Below are 17,372 nucleotides of genomic sequence, written 5' to 3' on the forward strand. Positions count from 1 at the left end.
TCCTTCAGCAGCACCTTCCAAACCCCTACCACCAAGAAGGACAAGGTCAGCAGGTGCGTCGAAACACCAATTTCACCTCCAAATCTCTCACCATCCTGATTTGGAAATATATCGCCTTTCCTTCATCATCATTGGATGAAAATCATGGAACTCTCTAACAGCATTGTGGTGTACCTATATCGCATGGACTGCAGTGGTTCCAGAAGACAGCTCATCACCCCCTTCACAAGGGCAATTAGGAATGGGCATTAAATGCTGGCATGCTGTCCTGTGAATGAATGGGCAAATAAGACTAAGATTGTGGCTCCACAAAGAATGTGCTGTTTTTGTGAATACTATATTTAAAGACTAACGTGACGTGAGACATCCTGGAGCACTATCTATCACCTCAGAGCTACAGAGAAGATCTTTTTTGCATTTGAAGGTTATCAGCCCCTGTGCGTTTTGATTTGCAGGCCTCAACTGAAAGGTTTTTGTTTCAGGTTGGAATCTATTGCAACAGATGTTGAACAATCACTGCAGGAATTGGTTGTTGGTCTTCATTCTTGATCTCCAGCATTCTGGTCTGTGTACTTGCCAGTTGTCTTGCTACTCTCCTGAAGTCACTGACCTGTTTGCTGGTGCTTAGTTTCTACTTATTGGGAATTCTTCAGGACGTTTCCCCAGTGGCCATTTCTTCACATGAAAGCCAAGGCAGGGAATATAAACAGACACAATGGCCTTGGCTTCCATCACAACCAAGTCCTCATCCAATGTTCAAACACATGCCCATACATGTAGTTTGCATAACTGGTCACTGTGTAGAGAGATCTGGAGCAAGGGCTCTAGCTTTACTTTTATTTCAACTGTAGCCCAGGAACACAGATAACTATGGTCCCTAGCTGCAATACCAGCTGAGATTGGATAATTTGGAATAAACCAGAAATCAAACACAGCTTTGTGTGGCTTAGTGATGCAGCAGCTGAAGCACTGGGTATTTCATCAAAAGGTGAGCTTCTGCACACTACTCATTTGATCTGTCCGATCACTCACTTGCTGTCAGTCAGCTGCATGCTTACATGAAATAATGAAAATCTGTTAGCCAGCAACGATGTTGGTTTTTGAAATGCTAGTGCTGTTTATAATCCCTGGTGAAATAAACTGCAGCCTCAAGATAACAAACAGCATCATATGCATTGTTAATAGGGAAGTAAATTAAGTTGGTTTGACAATACTGCAGTATCATTTCTGGCTCCTGTTCACTCCCTGGAGCCACACATTACATTTTAAGGACTTAATATGGGTTCAATATAGCCATGTCTTCATCTCTGTAGTTGTTATGCTCGGGGTGTATCATAGATAGATTTGGGCGAGGTTGTGCCAATCATAAGTTGTAAATATTTCCATGAGCAAATGTCTGAAGAGTAAATACCCTAAGTAACTAACTGAATATTCTGTGTAATTAACATTCACAAGTTCCAGTTTCCTGAGAGTTGAATATTACTGTGTTTTGTGAAAATAAACAAAACTCAACATTCTTTGGTTAAATTCTGCAAGAGAAACCTTGACTTAAAGCTGGTCAGTCATCATCAGTATAAGCCTTGCTTTTTATTAGTGACCGGTGAATGCCGCACCCATTGTTTGAGAAAAATAGCTCAAATATCAATGTCAATGTATTCTTAAAAGATGCCAAGTTTAAACAAAGCTATTTTTACCTAAGCTGATGAATGTATGGTCACCTTGACACCTATAGTGCAACATACTGCTCAACTTTTAACTTCCACACTCTGCCTACCAATTGTGTTGGCTAACATTAGGACTGTGCCATACCAGATTGCAGGCATGTGCCACTGACCGTGCAGTGGCATTGTATTTAATTCATTTGCTGCTTTTTGACTTTTTTATACCATGAGTGTTGTAACAATCTCCTGCTAATTTCCTAATTCATCTTGACTTTCATTTTACTTTCTTGAACGTTGGTGAAATCTTGCTCCGTGAGCCTCACCCCTCACCTGATCTTCTCTTTGATAAAAAAGTTCATGGAAAACGAGCAGACTGACACACTGAGCACTGCTGCGGGCACACTTTATCAACTTGTTACAATTTCTATTTTTTGCAGACCTGTGGATAAACCACCAGAAGCACTCAGTCTAGGAAATGGAGACAATTTACAACAGGTAAGGTGCATTTGGATCTTTTAATATATGCCTAGTCCATTAAGCACCCTTCAGTGCTCTAGTTCAACCCTATCTGTTTTGTAATCTCTCCTCGCCCTTCTTCCATGCCTATCCTTTCAGTGATTGACACATCACAATTATTTTCTAATACCTTGAATTCTGGCTTATTTTGATCATATGCCCACACGGGAAAGGTACAGTTTTCCCTTCTAATTCTACTCCGCATCCCTGGATTGGGGAAGCACAGCCAAATACGAAAGGAAAACTTTTGTATCTGCCTAATGTGAGAACACCACCCTGGATCAGTTGTGAATTTATGGTTCTCGCAACAGCTATCTTTCTGACATTTCTGTAGAAGAACATGAGAGAGAGAGAGAGAGAGCCGGAGTCGGCTGTTCAGCCCTTCAAGCCTGCCCATTCACTACAATCAGTTCTACCTCAACTCCACATTCACTTCCCCCACCCCACATAATAGACCTAAACTGCCACATACCAATGCAAGCAAATGTTTTAAAAATGCACCACAACAAAACTAAATGTGGTAATCTTGGTGCTATTTTTAAAAGTACTGCGATAAGCACTTTCTGAAATTCATTCTTGTTTTTAAATCCCTCTGTGACCCATCTTCTCTATTTCTCAATCTCTAATAATTTCCTCCAATCCTTAACCCTCTGAGATCACTGCTTTCCTATCTGTTCTGTTGCTCATCCCAACCTTTAATCATTCTGTTACTGTCAGTGGTGCCTTCAGTTATATTGAGCTTTGGTTAGACCCCATCTAGAGTATGTACAGTTTTGGGTGCCATACCTCAGGAAGGATATATTGGCTTTGGAAGAGTTACAGTGCAGATTCATCAGAATTGTTTTCATTCACTCTCCAGCTGGGGGCAGTGCTAGCAAGGCTGACATTTATTTCCCATCCCGATTTCCCTTGATGGTTGTGCTGAGCCACTTTCTTGAATAGTTGCAGTCCATGTGGTGAAGGTGTTCCCACAGAGCTGTTCGGAAGGGGGGTTCCAGGATTTTGATCCAGGAGCCATGATATATTTGGAAGTCTTGGATGGTGTGTGACTTGGAGGGAAAGCTGGAGGTGGTAGTGTTCCTATGTGCATGCTGTCCTTGTCCTTGTCCTTTCGGTTGGTTGAGGGCATGTATTCGTGACCTACAATTATGCTTGGGTTGAAAGGGTTAAATTGAGGACAGGTTGCATAAATGTGGTTTGCATCATGTTGGAAGGTTTCGAGGTGATCACATTGAGTGGTTTAAAACAATGAAAAGATGCAACAAGGTAGATTTATGCCCCCTTATTCTGCATTCCCAAGCCAATCAAAATTAGAGCTAGGTCATTTAAGTGTGAAATGAGAGTGTGCCCTTTAATACTAAACCTAGTAGAAATGCCATACTTTCTCTCTCCCAAAAAGCTGTGGGCTCTGTGTCAAATTAAATTTTTAAGACTGAATTGTTCAATTTATTTAGCTAGGGGTGTCAAAGTAGATGGAGTTAAGATGCTGAGCAGCCACAGTTAGAACGGTGGACCAGGCTGAAGGGGCTGAATGGTACTTTTCCTGTGAGAAATAGGCTGAATGACGTGAAAAACATTCAAACAAACTATTCTAAATTCAACCTGCAAACACCTCCATATCTACTGAAGTATTCTGTATATTTTAGCATCGAGTGCAAATGTCAGGGCAAGTGGGGAGCTGCACCACTCAGTTGACCTGCCTGGAGTCAATGGGAAACTTTTAATTTCTGGTCTTCATTGTATTGTGCCTCTTCAGTAATCCAATTACTAACATGCAACTGTGTCTCCATTTCAGATCCCTACCAGTGAAACACCGTCACCACCGCCAGGTTTAACAAAACCCAATCCAGTCGTCCCCATTAGTTCATCCAATCATAATGCACGGTCTCCTTTTGAGGGGGCTGCAGCAGAATCCCAGTCCCTCTTTTCAGACAACAGTAACTTCAGACACCCCAACCCTCTCCCAAACAGCCTGCTTTATCCCACTTCATCGCCATCAACACATGACTGGCCAACAGCACCGGAGCCACAGAGTCTCTTTACATCAGGTATGTGCCTTTGTCAGTGTCTGACTGGAGCTAGGAGATCGTGTTTGGTCCTTTGATACTAAAAGGGCACTCTTTCTAATACGCACTTCTATGAAGTGCAAAAAACCTATGAACTAAATGGAGCATGGTGTAAAGCAGCATTAATAGATGTACATAAATTGGAACAGCTGGAGTGATGGAAGGAAGACAATGTTGTACATGTTCCCCAAAAGATGCTTAGTTACCTCACTGTAATCTATCAATCATTTAAGGCTAAAAGCAAAATACTACGGATGCTGGAAATCTGAAACAAAAACAAAGTAGCTGGAAAAACTCAGCAGGTCTGACCTGCATCTGTAGAGAGGAAGACAGAGTTAACATTTCAAGCCCATATGACTCTTCATCAGAACTAAAGAAAAATAGAAATGAAAAAATGAAATATAAGCTGTTAGAGGGAGGTGGGTCAGGTGGAGCTGATGAAGAATCATACGGACTCGAAACGTTAACTCTGTCTTCCTCTCCACAGATGCTGTCAGGCCTGCTAAATCATTTAAGGCTTGTGTCTGCAATGCACAGTTTAATTCCTGTCAGCAGATCACGGCTGTCACTAAACAAAGATCAGCAACAAATAAATTCCAGAATTCAGGTTTCACTGGAAGGCAGTTTTCAAGAATGAATTTAGAATATGTTTTCTAGTCCAAGATGCAACAATGCAGATTTGTAGCTGAGTTGGTCACATCTTAGAATATTTTGTGTTGGCACCACGGAATCATTAACTGTCTCTGTGCAGAATTAGGATGAGGTAGCCTAATGTTGCTGCCAACTGGAATCAGTGCTAATGTAAAATTTTTGCCAATACAAATCAGTGTGCAATCAAATATTCTGTGCTTGCTTTGGGGCAAAAGTGATGTTGATAAACAGGGTGTTCTGCTTGCAATGTAATTGTTCTTAAATACATGTTTCACCCTCCAGATCAGATTGCTGACAAAAATGTAATGTTTTAAATTAGCCTTTAGTGGTACAAAACTGGAGTATTGTTGAAAAAAGAGACATGTCAAAGATTTTCATGCACTCACCAGGGCACTTCAAAAATACCAATATAAGGGGAAAGCACCAATTTATACTGGATGAGAAGAGAGTGTTGATTGGTTGGTAATTGGTAGAGGGTTGCCATGGAGAATGCACCAATGATGGTGACTGAAAATCAACCGCCAAGCATTGTTTGAAATTTAAACCAAGCAACTTGACCCTGATTGGTCGAGGAATTGCCCTGAGCAATGAGTCAGCGAATAGCTATCGCTTATTTTGTTTAGCTGAAACAGGTGCAATGTGTGTACATGTTCTTTCTGTCTGCAAAGAACAGGGTCCCGTGTATTTATATATGTAGCTTCCAGTACACGCAAATGCGCCACATTGCGAGCCCAACTAGCAGTCTTAAATTGGTCGTCAGTGTAATTCTTAGCGCTCAGGATTGTTGAGCAAATGTTGTCCAACCACAGAATCACATCTAATGTTGGACACTGTTTTGAATTTTGCACACGCGGGCTGCTTGGGTACGGTCTGTACCTTGTCCATTGCCTAGCAGCAGCTGCGACATTATGTTTGAAACGATCTGCCGGTCTTTGTGCAGTATGGCTTACATACCTAGCATCTCACAGGCATTGAAATTCATATACACATTACTTGTGTGACAGGCAGAACATCTTTTTGGCTTGACGCCAGCATCCTGTTAGTGGTGAATACCGCTCATGTTGTTCATGAAGGTTGTACGTCCCAAAGACTGGCGGATGGTATTAAACAGCTTGTTCCAGCTGTTCACAACGGGTAAGGTACACACCATACCCAACCAGCTTGCAAAACTCAAAATAGTGTCCAACATTAGATGTGATTCTGCGATTGGACAACTTTTGCTAAGTAATCATCAGTGTGCCAAGAATTACACTGATGACCAATTTAAGATTCAGTTCGGGCTCACAGTGCGGCACATTTGCCCGTACTGGAAACAACATTTATTAATATTCAGGGTCTGGTTCCTGTAGGCAGAACGTGTATGTATTGCGCCTGTTTTAGCTAAACAAAATAAGTGACAACCATTCGCTGACTCATTCCTCAGGGCAATGCCTTGACCAATCCATGTCAAGCTGCCTGGTTTAAATTTCGAACAATACTTGGCAGTTAATTGTCAATGGCCATCACTGGTGCATTCTCCATGGCAACACCCCTACCAATTAGAGTCCACTTGCTAACCAATCAGTATGCTCTTCTCATACAGGATAAATTGTTGTTTCTCCCTTTTTATATTGGTATTTTTGTGAAGTGTCCTGATGAGTGCAAGATGAAAAGCTTAGACATATCTCCTTTTTTCAGCAATAGACCTGTCAAGTTTTTTCACTGCAGTAGCTTTTCCATATGTATTTGTGTAACTTTATTTAAACATTACTGAACGTTCCATTGAGGTTTTGCATCATTCTCTAATTCTCCATTGCTTGTTTTCTACGCTGAAGATTATTGCTGCTTAAGTTTTTGATAAGGTTTGTTATGTGGGTCATGAGGACTCGAAACGTCAACTCTCTTCTTCTCTGCCGATGCTGCCAGACCTGCTGAGTTTTTCCAGGTAATTCTGTTTTTGTTTTGGATTTCCAGCATGAGCAGTTTTTTGTTTTTATCTTTGTTATGTGTAGTGTTCCCTAAGCTAGTGAATTATGTCCAGTGCCCTGTTAAGTAAAATGTAAAATAAGTGTGTCCTGACATTTTTCTATGCTCTTAGTGTGTACCAGAGAGGGGTGAGCAGGTCTCGGGATTTACATCCATGTTCCATTATTTTGCGCATGCCATGTTACTAATGCTTTGGTGTTGATTTAGGCCTTTTCCACCAATAAGAGCAGAGTTAACTGCAGCCTTATCAAGACCATTATACTCAACTTTCAAATAGGACAAATCAACATAAACACCAAATGTGGTTGATTGTCTGGGCTTTGAGGATGGATTACTCGGACTGAGGGGCGTGTCTTTGAGGCTTTCCGGTGGACACCTTGTATAAAAAGAAAGCCAGTAGCTGCTAATGAGCAAGGCCATGAGTTTATGTTGACCCAGTCAAACTGTTATTGGGATTGTGAAATTTGATTATGCTTATTACAGTATTTTCCATTGACGGCTTGTTGTATCTGATGAGATACGTAACTGATCAGCCAACCTAAGTTTGAATGTTCATGCTGGCCAGCAGCACACAGTCAGCATACGCTCTTCCCATAGCACATTGCAAATGTCCAATGATACATGAGGGGAAAGAGCAATATTTTAGCAATGAAATGGTTTATCTTTCTGCATGGCTGGAAAATACCACTTTCAAACTTGAGATGAGAGAACACCTGTGCTGGTCTTATCCATCAGTGACTACTGCAGGCCTATGACTGGGCATGAGGTATTGTATGTTCACAAGCAGAATTAAATTTCTAGCACAGTTAACATGAACAGACTAATGTGCACCTTGTGGTAGGGTGTTGAATCAGGATTGTGTGCTTTTTGCAAAGAACTTGATAAAATATACAACTTCAGAACAGGGCACAAGGCATTTGGATGAACAAAGTCTATTCAGATATTGTTCTGCATGAGCCTCCTCCATTCTATTTACTTCATTATCTCACCCCCTCACTTCCTTCTATTCCGTTCTCCCTCATGTCCTGACTAGCTTCCTCTTAAGTACATCCATGCTATTCATCTTGACCTCGCGGTGTGGTGAGTTTTACATTCTAAACAAAAATTGCTGCTGAATTCTTTATTGGATTTAATAATGTGACTACCTTTTATTCTTTTATATATATGGTTCCTACTTTTGCAACACCAAAGCCGCCCCCCTCGAGCTCGCTGAGATCTTTCCCGAGAACTATAATCTCACACTTGTAGTATCAGTGTTGTAATTTTTTGCACTTATGTTTTTAGTTCTTTTTGTGATATGGAAGCAAGGACTGTGTGTAGAGGGAAGGAAATTGGGCCAGTCACCCTAAACTAAAATCGGCTAGTTTAAAAACTAGGAACAGATCTCCAACTCAACTTATGGATGAGATATTGGGAGGAAATCATGGAATGAATAGAAATAATTGGAACATCTTCATGTGGTATCCAGTTAAACTGTGACCATGATTGGATAGGAACAGGTGAGGTGCCATGACAGTGTTATGGAAATGAAAACTCGTGGAATAATATTGCAAAACCCTCTTGATATACAGATTCACTCTGCAGTTGTGATATTGTAAAGGGCAATCCAATGAAGCATAGTTGACTCTGGATTTTTATCCTCCTTGTGGTCACATTTTGGGTATGGGTGAGATCCATTGTAAGGTCGATGTATGAGTGAGCTTGATTTCACAAGAAGAGCTTTAAGTGCTGTTGAATTAAATTTATCCTGTGTGAAGTTTGTAACAATTCTCCTTTGTTATAACTTTTTTTGATGGTATTTCTGAAATATTTAAATAGTATAATCCTACTAACTACATTTTAGTGAAATGTCAAATGAATACCCCCCAGCCTGAATCACTGATTTATAGCCTCCAGTCACTTGATGACGTTGCCATAATTTCAAGTTGCGTCCTCCCGGCTTTCTGCTCAGTGCTTGTAATCTTTCCTTTGCAGATGTGTTACGTGCATTAGTACTGTGTGCCCTTTCTTCCCCTCTTCTGTTGATTAAGTTTGAGATCAGTGTTAACTTCAATGACAGAATATTTAGCCAGAATTGTTGTGACCTTTGGAGTTAATTTGATGAATTATTACTCTAACGCAATTTCTTAAGAGCTCTTCCGTCCCACCTAGATTATCATGCCATTTTCCACACCAGCAATGCTGTGACATCTGAATATACTAAATAAGTGGCATTTTTGTGCTGTGATCCCTTTTAATTGGGAATTGTAATGAGATGACCCAAACTTATGTCGATTAGGATTCAAACAGCCGACATGTAGAAAGGACTTTGTAACCAGCCTGGCTTGGTTTGAATCGAAAGATGGAAGGCTAGTGTCAAAGCTATTGCATCATCCAATCTCTGCATGTTTTACCTTTTTATCGTGCACTGAGCACTCAATAGCTTTGTAATGCACTGAAAAGCATCATTATGCACCTCATGTTTTGTGCACTTGTATCTTAAATGTGAAAGTAGTTTATTGAACCCCGCTCCCTCCAAAAGAAAATTCTCAATGTTGAATAGTGGCATGGAGGAGAGATGCAATACCTGTTGTGTTTATAAAATTGAAACTTTTCTGGACTATCATCTCCAACTCAGGCAACTATTCAGTTTATTCTGCCGAAGGAATAGCTTGAAACTGCTTTGTGACCCTTCAGGTGCAGTTCCATCAGTGATGGGAAAGAGGAGAAGAGTGAGGATAGGATGTGAACTTTTTCTTGTGAAAAGTGAATCCCTCTATTGGAGCCAATTACTCAACTTCAGCTTCGGAGTTGATAGTAATTTTTTTTTTTTACTTTCACATTTAATGTTGCCTTATCCAAAGGCACATTGGAGCAGTGTAGATAACAATTTAAAAAGTTCTAACTTGAAAAATTAGTGAAAAATTTTACAGAAATCTTAACCAGAAGAAGGCTGGATTGTCACAAAAAGTCTGAATTATTAGCATGGTTTAAAACTTTTTTTCCTGTCTTGCCCAGATATTTATATTATAAAACATCTCCATTGTTGTCACTTAAAACGGGGGAAATTTTGACCCTGAAAGTCGTCCTACTTGGGAGGGTGAATGAAGTTTTCTTTGGCCCATAGATCCTTCCACCTTTCTGACAGATTAACTTGTTCTGAAAGACACTTCTTCAAAGACATTATTTCTTGCCTTACTAATACATTTATTGACTTTCTGACTGTTTTCTTTGTTTAATCACCAGCATGTTTACAGTTATGTGGTAGTTCCTTTACTTAATTTTCCCTCCTGTTTGAGGGGAGAAAGTGACCTGGGATTCTGAGCTTATTATTGCTTGAGATTGAAGAAATGCTGTTTGAACAGGATAACCATTTGCACAGGACGCGCTTCACTTATAAAAATCTACAGGACATAAAGCACAGAAACAGGGCATTTGGCAAACCAGCCCATGCCAGTGTTTGAGTTCCACCCGAGCCTCCTCCCATGTTTCCTCATCTAAATCCATCATCGTAACAATCTATTCCCTGCTCCCTCATACTTGTCTAGCTTCCTCTTCAATCTTCATCTCTCATTGATGCCTTTTACTGCTAAAATATTTCTTGCATCAGGCGGAAAACTTTGGCAGATACAGTCAAGAAGTTACCTGGACCTCGAGGAAAGACTACCGATTCCTCTCCGTTTTTTTTTGGTATTGTACTTTCTTTTCCTGTGCTGGGCTGCAGTCGATTTGATACAAATTTTTATCTTCAGTGTTTGAGAGGAAATTTCATTAGGTTGTAATTCCCCAAAGACAGTGGTAAGACTTATTTGATTTATTGGTCCCACTACAAATATAGGCATAGCCATGGTTTTTTAAAATTAATTCATGGGATGTGCGAGTCACTGACTAAGCCAGCGTTCATTGCCCATCCCTAACCGCCCTTGAAGGTGGCGGTGAGTTAATACATGCTAATAAAAACAGGAAATGCCGGAAAAATTCAGGCCTGATTGCATCTGGAGAGAGAAATGGAATTAACAATTCAAGTCCGTATGGTTCTTCAGAGCTAAAGAGAAGTAGAAATGAGATGGAATTTATACTGTTGGAGGGGGGATGGAACAGGTAAAGCAGAATAGAAGGTCAGTGTTAGGTCGGGGCTAGGAGAGAGTGACAAAGATGCCATGGACACAAACAAAGGGACTGTTAATGGTATTGGTAAATACAAAAGATGGTGCTGATAGTGGCATAAAGGTGAGAAAGCAGAATGTGGTAATGGCAGAGCAAGGGTCAGCCCTCTATGCAGGAACAGATTGAATGGCCCTGTTGGGATTGGGAGGGAGGAGGCAGTGGTTGGGGAAAAAGGATTAAAAAAATGAATAAAAATAAAGATAAATATAAAAATAAGTAAAAGAATAAAATATAAAAATAAATTTAAAAAAGGATTAAAGAAAACAAGGTTAAAAAAAGGGGGAATAAAACATGGGGTCATGATGGAGGAGAGAGTTCATGGTCTGAAGTTGTTGAACTCCATGTTAAGTCTGGAAGGCTGTAAAATGCCTAATCGAAAGATGAGATGCTGTTCTTCCAGTTTGCGTTAACTATTTTTATTTATTTTAATTTTTATTTTTTTTATATTTTTCTTATTTTTATGTTTATCTTTATTTTTATCCCTTTTTTAAAATCCTTTTTCGCTAGCCCCCCATGTCTCCAAACAGGGCCATCTCACTTATTCAATCTGTTCTTTCACAGAGGGCTGACTCTTGCTCTGCCATTAACACATTCTCTTTCTTACCTTTATGCCGTTATCAGCACCTCCTTTAGTCTTCACCACAACCAGTAACACTCCTTTTGTCTTGTGCCCATGACATCTTAGTCAACCTCTCCTTAACCCTGACCTATCGCTGACCTTCCATTCTGCTTTTCCGCTCCATTCCATCAGTATAAATTCAATCTCATTTCTACTTCTCAAGCTCTGAAGAAGTCATGCAGACTGGAAATGTTAACTCTGTTTCGCGCTCCACAGATACTGTCAAATCTGCTGAGCTTTTCCGGCATTATATGTTTTTGTTTCAGATTTCCAGCATCTGCAGTATTTTGCTTTTTCTTTGTACATTGGCACAGCGTTAACATGTATTATGTTTGTGAGATTCACTTCATCAGCGTACATGGTCATACATTAATACCACTGACCTATTCTTCCCAGCACTTCGTCCAAGTTCAAAATGTTATTTCCAAACCTAAGCAAGCTTGTTTGAGACTCACCTGTTCATCCTTCATCCATGAGACCCATTATTTGCTGCATCAATCCCCCCTTCTCATTCCTGCCCTTATCAGAGTTTGGCAGCTGTTGGTCCCGATCCTCAGCTGTGCAGCTCTCCGGCCAAAGTAGCCATTCTACCCCATCCTTGAGGCAAAAATGCCCAAGCTGGATGTATCTGACCTCCACCTGCTTCCCCTTCTCCGAAATCCTTATGTTCTCTAATATTACTGAATATATCCTCTATGAGCATCCCTTCTGAAGTCCCCAATTGGAATATCTGCAGTTGGCTTACCGCTCCATGAGAAACAGAAATGGTCCTAGCCAAAGCAAAATAAGAACTTGCAATTTTAACTCTCGTTTCAAAGTGTCAGGAGGTCATAAAAAGCTTCAAAATGAATGAAATGCTTGTCAACTCGAGTCACTGTTGTGAAGTCAAATATGACCATAAATCTGTGGTCAGCAAGACCCTGCAAATGGCAAATAAAGTAAATAACCAAATAATTAGATAACATTGGTATTGGCTGAGGAATTATTGCTGGATCGGCCATGGGGATAACTTTGCTGCCCTTAAGCTGGTGCTGTGGCACCTTTTTGCCTACATGAGGAGGCAGATAGCACCTCAATTTAACGCCGCATCTGCAAGACAGCCTCTGTAAAATGCAGCACTCTGTTTCAGACTAGATTATGCGCTCATCCTAGAGTTGGGCTTGATTTCCAAACCTTGTAACTCGAGACAAAAGTCCTTCTCCTGGCAGTTAGAAATGGCATTCTCTGTGACCATAGTGCACGATCCCTATTCATCTTCCTCAACCATTTCTGCAGCATTTGGTACAATTGATCAAGATATATTCCTCCAAGCATTCCTTCCATCTATCGATTTGCTGTTGAATAATTCCAGTCCAATGTACTTGAATGCAGTCAGTGTCTCCTCTCAACCCCACCCTGACCGCCACCCCACCTACAGGGTCACAAGGATCTGCCAAGCATCTGTGGTCTGTTGCCTTCTCTACTTCATATAACTGTTGTCCCTCAGTGTCACTAGTGAATTTTCATATGTGCGCATGATATTAAGCTGCATCGCTCTACCACATGCTTCAACCCATCTAACACCCCATGCCACCTCACTGCTCGTTTTATATCAAGTCATGGATGAGCCACGTTCACCTTCCAGCCCTAAAGTTGGGGTGAATAAAACCCTCACCTTTGAAAGAAACCTTCCTTACCTGACTACAAATTGAACTCACTGGCTATAATTCTGCCTTCCTCCCTGACTAAACTAGACCACTTGTAATATTGGCTCTCTGTTCCATTGCCAACTGCCACTGATCCCTTTTGCCTCCTCCAAACTCCATGTTGATAATGCTTGCCTTAGAATTCTTTCATTCTCCTCCCATCCTAATCTCCAACCTATCCACAATTCAATTGCATTAAAACAGTGAGGCTTTTCTTCCTGGTTCAGTGCCTGGTTTCCCTGTGTTCATTTTCCTTACACCTGTTTGTGAACCTCCCTTGGATATTTTTGTTCAAGGTGCCAAGTAATGCAAATTGGTGAAGATTGGAGGGGGAGGATCCATAATTTTGCCGTTGTTCACAGTGCAGATGGACATTGTGTGATGCTTTCACATAGCTGCCATTACACATGACTGATCTAAGCTCTTGCAGTGAGCATATAGCACAGCTGTGTCGCAGTTGGGCACCTTTAGCTAAGTCATGGTGACTACAGTAAATGTGATGGTTAACATTTATTGCCAGAAGACTACAGTAATTGTTAAGCCAAGTTCTGGAATCTGAATTATAAAATCAATCTCTTGTTTTCGCTCAGTATATAATGCAGCTTGCCTAGATTCAACCAAATTGTATTCTCATCCTTAAACAGGAAAATAGATGGTATCAAAACTAAGCTGCATTCTTCAAAATTGAGCTGTTATTTTTGAAAATATTAGTAGTTGGGGAATGGGTGTTTTGGAGGTAAAGTTAACATCTTTTTTTAAAGATTGCCCGTCTCCCTCTCCCCGCTGCCTTGTCGACACCCCTCCCCACCTCTCCTCCACCTGCCACCCCCTTTCCATCTCCTCCCATCGCCAGGTCAAGTAAAGTAAATTTACATGCAAAGTAAAACTCCTACTCTGTCCCAAAAATGTGTTTCTGCCACAGCTGCATGTGCACCACTTTTCCATTTCTTTTACCTGCTATTCTGTGGTGCCTCAGGATTCTAATTAGTTCCCAATTACTGGTCCCTAAGAACTGGAGCTGATACTTAAGTGTTTTTTCATACACATGTTTCTGTCTCCAAGTGAGCAGCTCCTCCCAATTAATTATGCATCTTTTTTTAAAAAAGCAAACTCCTTTCGCACTTCAGAACAGATCAAATTTCTGTTCAGTCAACCAATGGGAAGACTCCTTCTATAAACTTCTGTAGGTGAAAATGTGCACTGTTATGATTTTTTTCTTCACTTTCATCTGTTTCTCTTAATGTTTGGACTTGTATATGAGATTCTTTCTCTTGTTCAGCATCTCCAGCTGTCTGGTACATGCACCTGCTGGCAATCCATCCTACCTAGAGACATCTTTTCTGTGAATGTTTAGGTAAACTGCAGTAAAACTCTGATTGTAGCCACCCCCTTACTCTGTACTTCTGCTCCTGGAATCCATCACATGCTACCACATGAACCTCCCTGAGCAGTGAAAGAGAGAAGTTGTATTATACAGCACCTTTCATGATCTCTGGATGTCCCAAATCACTTAACAAACATCAAAATATTAATTTCAAAGTGCAGTTGCTGTTACTTTAAAGAACACTAATGGTGACTGGTTAAACAATTATTATAAGCCATGACATGGTCTTGAAGGCAGTAAGGTTTATTTATGTAAAATAGATAAAGCATACAAAGTTTAGCACAGTTACATATTTACCTACACAACATACATAAATGAAAATACTAGCTTTTTTAACCCTAAATGTGTATGTTTGCGCCTTGGGCACAGTGTAGCACAGCTGCCTGTCTAAACTGCCACTGGCTTTCAAGGCACTGGCTGCTGGCAGCAAGGTTACCATACATTCACTGCCCTTTCAAGTGTCTGTGGACTAGCCATTACAATCCCATAAGAGTATTTTTCTTGTTCTGCCTTACTTATCTACCACAGGTCCAAGCAATGACTCTGCCCCCTTCTCAAAAGGTCTCAAACAGCTTTTAATCAAAGCCACTACTTTCAGCTGACCACTGGGTGCTATCATTTTGACTGTAATCAGATGCCTTGGTAGCAGCCACTTCTGGTCCTGGAAAACAGGCAGCAGATGATGCAACTATTAATATCTAATTAAAACAATTTGGCTTGCATCGATATTATTGAATGAGTAGCTAGTTTTTGGTAAAGATTTTTTTAAATTCAAGATAAAGACCACTGGTGATGGAACATTTATTGCCTCAGATAATTACTGTGTGTATGACCTCAGCCTGAAACCCACACTTTCCCAGACTTGTCAGCCCTGAGCTGATGGCTTTCTGCTGACACGAGTTGTGAGACTTTGGTGTTGACCTGTTGTATGCAGCTTCCAATGGTATGAGATATAAGATAAAACACTGACAAAAATGTAGTTGCTGTGGTGTGTGCTCACAGTTCCTGCTACAGGCTTGACTCATTGCTGTGTTCATGTGACAGTGGAGCTGGCTGTTGGCTCCATGTGATGATTAGTTTTTGATATGAAAACTATCCTCAGAACTATGACTCCATGATAAATGTGTTTATGCAAGTGCCAACATTTGAAATGTTCTTGAGCACAGCTGTGAAGTGTGAACAGCCTGTTTGTATGTCATCCTTCTCTGAATCATTGGCTGAGAGAGGGGAGCAGTGCTTCCTCCTGTAAGTTTAATGTTCAAAGCCCAGTGGAACTACACCCCAACATGGAGTGAAGTTCAAACCTAATTTCCCCTCTGCCCACTCAGCCATTCCTTCCTCTCCACCTCCCCGACTCGCAATAATTCACCTGCTTCCCTCACTGCTCACAGCCATTGTGTTAAGCAGGAGGAAGAAGGGAATGAAAACGACTACTGCACCCAGTAGTTCCAAGAAGGCTTTGTAGGATTTAATCCCAGCCCTTTTGTGTTTATGTGCCTGCATTACTCCTGTGTCTTCATATCTACATTTATTACCTGTTGAATGAGCACTTTTTAAACTGCTTTTCCTGCTTAAGTTCCCACCAGGGCCTTTTCTGATCACTCATTTTGATGTTGGAAAGGAATGGGCAGGGAATTGATGGCACTCTTCACACATTATTGGTGTGTGTGTTTGACTTGGTTATATAAATGTACCTACAGAAACATTTACTCATTTCTCTTATTTCCTTCAATAACTTTCAGAAACAATCCCAGTATCCTCATCAACAGATTGGCAAGCGGCTTTTGGGTTTGGCTCCTCCAAACAGCAAGAGGATGACCTGGGTTTCGACCCCTTTGACATCACCAGGAAAGCCTTAGCAGACCTGATAGAAAAAGAACTCTCAGTCCAGGACCAGCCTTCCAACACAGGCCTCACTTCCCCCACCTCACTACAGAACCCTCCGCAAACTGCAAACAAAGGCATTGGTGGCTTCTTGACCCCTTCTGCTGCCACAACAGCCAACTCCATAGGTAACTCTTTCCCCAACTCCATATTACCGCGGAGGTTCCCAGCTTTTCAGCACAGAGCCGTCTACAACTCATTCAGTTTTCCGGGTCAGGCACGGTACCCATGGATGGCCTATCCTCACAATAGCATGATGCACTTGAACCACACAGCAACGCCCACCTCGAACAGTAATTTCTTGGACTTAAGTATACCACCTCACAGCACAGGACTTGGTGGAATTCCTATATCAGGTAGGTGGCAACTGGTGGATAAATCTCTCAGTTTACCAACTTGCTAAACCATTGTTTTACAAATGTATGTATAGAAGCACCTTCTTCTGGACTCTGGTGGAGAGCAATGAGGAATTGTTAGGAATGTGCACCCTAAAGATAGATTTTGTGTGATGATTGTGTATGTGTGACCTTTCTTACATCATCTCCATTGATTAAATTCCCAATTCCCCAATGGCTCAACTGGAAATCACAGTAAACAGCTGAGCTGCACAGAGACATTGCAAACTTGGATTTCCAGTCTACTCTTAGCTCAAGGATGGCGGTAAGTGTGTTACAATCAACCTCCCTACCCTGGGGCTGCGCAGAGGGGAATGTCCATTGCTGATCACTTCCCAGTAAGGAGAGGACAGAGTGCCCCACTGACACCCACTGTGTCTGCCCACATGTAAAGAATAAT

At 41.1% G+C, this 17,372-nt stretch overlaps 1 protein-coding gene across 4 annotated transcripts in view; it reads left to right on the forward strand.

Moving 5' to 3' along the window:
• cnot4b (CCR4-NOT transcription complex, subunit 4b) overlaps window positions 1-17,372 on the forward strand; it is a 149,649-nt gene that overhangs the window by 84,527 nt on the left and 47,750 nt on the right. For all 4 annotated transcript variants that reach the window (XM_041216266.1, XM_041216268.1, XM_041216267.1 and 1 more), the window contains exons 8-10: window positions 2,099-2,156; window positions 3,973-4,225; window positions 16,436-16,933. In XM_041216266.1, the coding sequence (XP_041072200.1) occupies window positions 2,099-2,156; window positions 3,973-4,225; window positions 16,436-16,933 (809 nt within the window). The remainder of the gene's footprint in view (window positions 1-2,098; window positions 2,157-3,972; window positions 4,226-16,435; window positions 16,934-17,372) is intronic.

Source organism: Carcharodon carcharias, chromosome 21 (assembly GCF_017639515.1).
Source record: "Carcharodon carcharias isolate sCarCar2 chromosome 21, sCarCar2.pri, whole genome shotgun sequence".
Classification (NCBI taxonomy): Eukaryota; Metazoa; Chordata; class Chondrichthyes; order Lamniformes; family Lamnidae; genus Carcharodon; species Carcharodon carcharias.